Source organism: Archocentrus centrarchus, chromosome 3, assembly GCF_007364275.1.
Source record: "Archocentrus centrarchus isolate MPI-CPG fArcCen1 chromosome 3, fArcCen1, whole genome shotgun sequence".
Classification (NCBI taxonomy): domain Eukaryota; kingdom Metazoa; phylum Chordata; class Actinopteri; order Cichliformes; family Cichlidae; genus Archocentrus; species Archocentrus centrarchus.
In genome coordinates, this window is record NC_044348.1 from 35,578,422 (window position 1) to 35,583,739 (window position 5,318).

Consider the following 5,318-nt stretch of genomic DNA (forward strand, 5'->3'; position numbering starts at 1 on the left):
CCGCTCACCGTCCTCATTTAAGCACATTCCCCAAGTCATATTTAACAGTTCGGCCTAATAAATGTGTCAGTGCTGGAGATCTACCTGACTTAGAAATTAAAAATCAAACCACATAATAAGAAATAAGTTATCACTTACAGTCTTCATGTGTGTTTATAATAACTTGTAATGACAGGCTGTTTGCATCAGTGCGTATTTTAAACACCATCGAACGTGTTCCTAAGTCCAGAGGAGGTTCCTGAATGTTAGCAGCTGCACAGAGAGTGAGTGCTGCTCTGACCGGTGCCGCTCCCTCCTTTGACACAGAGAACACCGAACTCCGGCTGCCGGTTCACTGCGGCGCTGCCCGGAGGGGAAAAAGCGCGCAACATAATTCAGTTCTTTATGAACAAGTTTGATTCTGTGTATGCGCCGCGCTCCGAGGAGCAGCGCGCTAATGTTAGAAGAACTTCTGAAACTCGGAGCATTTATATATATTTCATATATATATATATATATATATATATATGTGTGTGTGTGCGTTCTTATCTTGACTCGCAGACTGACTGTGGCTGCGCGGGGATCGCGGGTGGTTTGAGTGTGTTTCCAGCATGAGAGCAACACTGACATGAGTTTGGTGATGAATGATTTCTGAGCGGAGCTCGCAGAGAGGAGCGCAGCTCAGGGTGTATAATTAAAGTCTGAAAAACGTTCCCGTGGAGATAACTGGCAAATTCAGGTCTCTGCGTGTGTGCGTGTGTGCCCGCCCACTCCCTGCCTGCTGTATATAACAGCAGTTTGACAGCTCAGAGGAATCAGGAGGAATCAGCCCAGCAGAGTAAAACCCGAAGCTGCTTCATTCCGCTTCTCTCCGCGTACAAACCACCAGAACAACTGTTACAGTTTATCCGAGCTCCGGGTCCCCGCTCCGCACATGCGTGCAGCTGTGTGACCCCCCTCTCAGCTGAGGACCCGACTTTCCGCAAACTGGATTCCCGGAGCTCCTCGCCATGCCTGCCCGGGTTTAGATTCTCAATGGAGCTCTCTAACATGTACGAGGTCGCACCTCGACCCCTGATGAACAGCCTGAACCAGCAGCCCTCCTCCGGTTACAGAGATCCGGCAGATCTTGGCGGTGAGATCGGAGACAGCGAGACCTCCATCGATCTGAGCGCCTACATCGACCCGTCAGCTTTTAACGACGACTTCCTGGCCGACCTGTTCCACCACAGCTCCCGACAGGACAAGATCAAGATGATGAACGGGGAGTATGACCCGGTGACATGCGGCCCGGGGCCGCAGCAGCTCTACATGTCCAACTACATGGAGTCTAAGATGGAGCCGCTTTACGAGCACAACCCGCCACGCATCCGACCGGTGGCGATCAAGCAGGAGCCCCGGGATGACGAGGACCTGAACCCGGGCATGCCCCCCACCTACCACCACCCGCACCCGCACCCACACCCCCAGCAGTACTCCCAGCAGCAGCAGCAGATGCCGCACCTCCAGTACCAGATTGCGCACTGCGCGCAGACCACCATGCACCTCCAGCCAGGACACCCTACACCCCCGCCGACCCCGGTGCCCAGCCCACACCAACATCAACACCAGCACCCGCACCAGCACTCGCAGCAGGGCGGCATGAAGCTGCTAGATCAGCAGAGGGGAGGCGGGAAAGCCAAGAAGCACGTCGACAAGAACAGCCCGGAGTACCGGCTGAGGCGCGAGCGCAACAACGTGGCCGTGCGCAAGAGCAGGGACAAGGCCAAGATGCGCAACATGGAGACGCAGCAGAAGGTGGTGGAGCTGACCACCGACAACGAGAGACTGAGGCGCAGGGTGGAGCACCTGACCCGCGAGCTGGACACGTTACGGGGCATCTTCAGACAGCTGCCGGACGGTTCCTTCAAACCCATGGGCAGCTGAGAGAGCACGGAGCCGGACCGGGAGCGGACTGGAGATGGACTGCTACACTGCTGGATTTATACACACAGCTGGTTGCGCTCGTCCGGACAGAGTGAGAGCGGAGAGGAGACTGAGGCAGCTGCGCTGTTCACAGCGAAAACATCTGACTGAACGGAGTCCTCACATTCACACTTTCTCCTCAAAGTTTCTCCGTGAAAACACCGACCAAAGTGCAAACAGACATTTTCAGACTTTATGTAGAAAACAAAGTAAACTTGAAGCCACTTTGGTTTTTATTGTTTCAGGAATTTGCTCCAAGAAACAGGACCGATGAGCTTTTCCTGGAAGCAGGTGAATTCCTCTCACCATCCTCTCACTGACCGAGAAAGACTCGCGCTCACCTGCAGGAGAAAGCGTGACTCGTTCAGTCGTTTTCTTTTTCTTTCTTTTTTTTTTTTCCTGCAGTGTTCATGTGCCTTTTAAAACTTTTGTGCAAAAGCCGATAAGCTCGTCCCCCCTCCCCCTGCAGATCCACACAACAGAGGACTGGCTGTTTGGTGCCTTATCCCCGTACAGACTGAGAGACTCGACCCCACATATCAGTGCAGCTAAGGTAGGGCACGGCGGTGACGAGCCCGGACCAGCCTCCTGTGCACGTAGTTCCTCAATGATTTTGGTTTGTTTTATACAAAGTTACGAACTTGTCTTAGACCTATGAAACTTGTATGTATGTTTATTTCCATGGTATAACTGCATGGATTTGTGCTCATTTTCTCCTGTTTGTCCTCGGAGGAGGCGCGCGGGGCTGTCTCATAATCTGATCACGTGATACAAACTTCACCCCTGTGAGATAAAACAAATCTGAGAAAAAAAAAACAACTCAGTTTTTTAGGTTTTTGTTCACTGACACACTGTGAACCACAATACTGAAAGCTCGTATCTCCACTGTTTAGGCTTAGGGAGTAAAATAATCAGGACAAAATCAATAAATCATATTTTAAAGTGCCATAAGAAAAAGGCACAAAAGCATTTTTTTTATTTCCCTGAAGCTGAAGAAGGTGGAGATACAAGTTTGTTCCTCCTGAGATGGCCCAGCCCTGCCTCGGCTGACCGAACGCCAAAGTAAAACACAAACTTTAAAACAGAAAAAAAAAAACAACTGGAATTGAAACTGTGGTACCTGCTGCATCACGTCTCAGGGAAAACACGTATCTGCAGAAGAAGCAGCTGGTTTGATGGGACTCTGCAGAAACGCGGGTTCTCTGGAGACACTGAAGCAGCTCTTTGTATGCACTATTTGTGGAAGCACAGCTCTGCTGGGACACTCGATGGGTACTGATCTGAGCAGAGAAACACACCTGACTCTGTGCACATACCTGTTTTTAATGTTTTTGGTCATTCAGAGAAACAAAGAAATGTGAACAGGGTTTCTATGCAACATGTTATCTCCTTCCTCTTCCCACTGGTGAATCATCGCTCATGCAGCAGTGCCTTCTGATCCTCTGAGATGACCTTTGACCTCTCGTTGTTCTGTTGAAAAAGATTTTTAGACATTTGTGTGTCAGTGAGGAAGAAGGAAGCTCTATTTTCTGTTCTTTTTTTTACAAACTCTGATGTTAAACCAACTTTTGTTTCAAATTTTACGTCTCAATTGTAAAATAAGCATATATATATGAATAAATATATATATATAAAATACCAAAAAATCTGAACTATAATAAAAGATGCTCGTTTTATCAGATTCTGTTTGTGCTTTGGATTCATTTCTCCATTTAGTTCTTTTATTGCTGCAACAAGTTTATTGTATTGCTCAGATTTCTTGCAGCCAATAGGGGGCGCTGAGCCAGAAATGCTTCTCACCAGGTGTCATTCTTCAGCATTAAAGGTTCATTCTGTAGCAATGCAACATCTGCAGTAACGTTGAACTGGCATAAAAATGATGAAAATCAACTAAAAATCAGAATTTTTCCAGCAGCTTTGGGTCCTGTTTTTTCTCTGCGTGCAGAGTTTACATGCAAACATGATGAGCTGGTAATGCACGATGCAGAGAGCGGTTAGAAAAGGCTGCAGTCTGTGCAGCACATATTCTCTACACACATTTGACTTGTATTCACCAGAGAACTTTAAAACACTGCATCACAAGCAAAAGTCCTGCACTCAGACGTCACGGTGCAGTCACATGTTCTCTGTCATTACAGCTCTGTTAATGTGCGTCTTACATTTTACTGGGGAACATGTTGAAGGTTGAACTGTTGTTTATACTGCTGTCAGTGCTGGACTGAGGAATTTACTCTCAGCTTAATGCGCTATATTAGAAATGAGCTGGTACATTATACAGCAATGAGCTTCATGATGCAAAATAAAGAATATGAATAAAGTCAACTCTGAGTACATGAAGGAAAACAAAAGCCTTCAATAGTACAGCTCTGATTAGATGGTCCCTGCTGTTTGAGTGTATGACAGTCCTTATAGGCTTCAATGCTGAAATAAATATAACCAGTTTAGAAGAAATGTAACAGATTTACATGTTAATGTTCCTCATTTGCAGCTAAAATTGAATAAAACCTGCAGGAGTTTAATGTAAAGTTCCCTGAAAGATTCAGAAGGACCAAACTGGGTTTGTCTGTGTCCTTCACAGCACAGATCGAGTACGTGTGACGACGCAGCTGCTCGCTCTTCACCCCGTCCTCATCACCCCCCATCCTCTTCACCCCCGTCCTCATCACCCCCCATCCTCTTCACCCCGTCCTCATCACCCCCCATCCTCTTCACCCCCGTCCTCATCACCCCCCATCCTCTTCACCCCCGTCCTCATCACCCCCCATCCTCTTCACCCCCATCCTCATCACCCCCCATCCTCTTCACCCCGTCCTCATCACCCCCCATCCTCTTCACCCCCATCCTCATCACCCCCCTGTCCTCTTCACCCCGTCCTCATCACCCCCCTGTCCTCTTCACCACCAGCAGACTGCATAGATACATTCGTGGCCTTAGCACACGTTGCCACGTCAGGCCTTCCTGCTGTGCACCGTGTCTCAGCTTTGGCAGTGAGTGCTAATACTTGTGCTATTTACTGTCTCACCTGATAATGACCTGTACTATATATTAACCTCTGCATTATACATCTGTATGCAGATTGTACAGAGCAGGGCTTTAAGAAAAAGAGAGAAAACCTCACTATGGTAATTCTGCACCTGAGTATTTGTGTTTGTATTCTGTGGGAACTGTGCAGCTCAGATTAAAAAAAAAAAAAAGCTGGAAAACAGCCTGTTCTCGGCTTTGGGCTTTTATAGCTGATCCAAGGTTCCAGGTCGTTTTTTTAAAAAGTTAATGTAGCTGAAGAACTAAGAGAAGTTCTCAGCACACAAAAGTACACACAATCTTAATCAAAATCCTAATGGTGGGCGGGAAGGGCATGAAAAGGGTTTCATCTG

At 47.7% G+C, this 5,318-nt stretch overlaps 1 protein-coding gene across 1 annotated transcript; it reads left to right on the forward strand.

The window, feature by feature from the left end:
- Positions 1-776: 776 nt before the first annotated feature.
- On the forward strand, positions 777-3,625 carry cebpa (CCAAT enhancer binding protein alpha). Its single transcript, XM_030726322.1, has one exon. It carries the CDS (start codon positions 1,015-1,017, stop codon positions 1,903-1,905), a length of 891 nt encoding a protein of 296 aa, XP_030582182.1. The 5' UTR covers positions 777-1,014; the 3' UTR covers positions 1,906-3,625.
- The last annotated feature ends 1,693 nt before the right edge of the window (positions 3,626-5,318 follow it).

Bases quoted from the DNA above. Each gene is read 5' to 3' on its own strand.
- cebpa (XM_030726322.1), top strand. From the start codon at position 1,015: ATGGAGCTCTCTAACATGTACGAGGTCGCACCTCGACCCCTGATGAAC.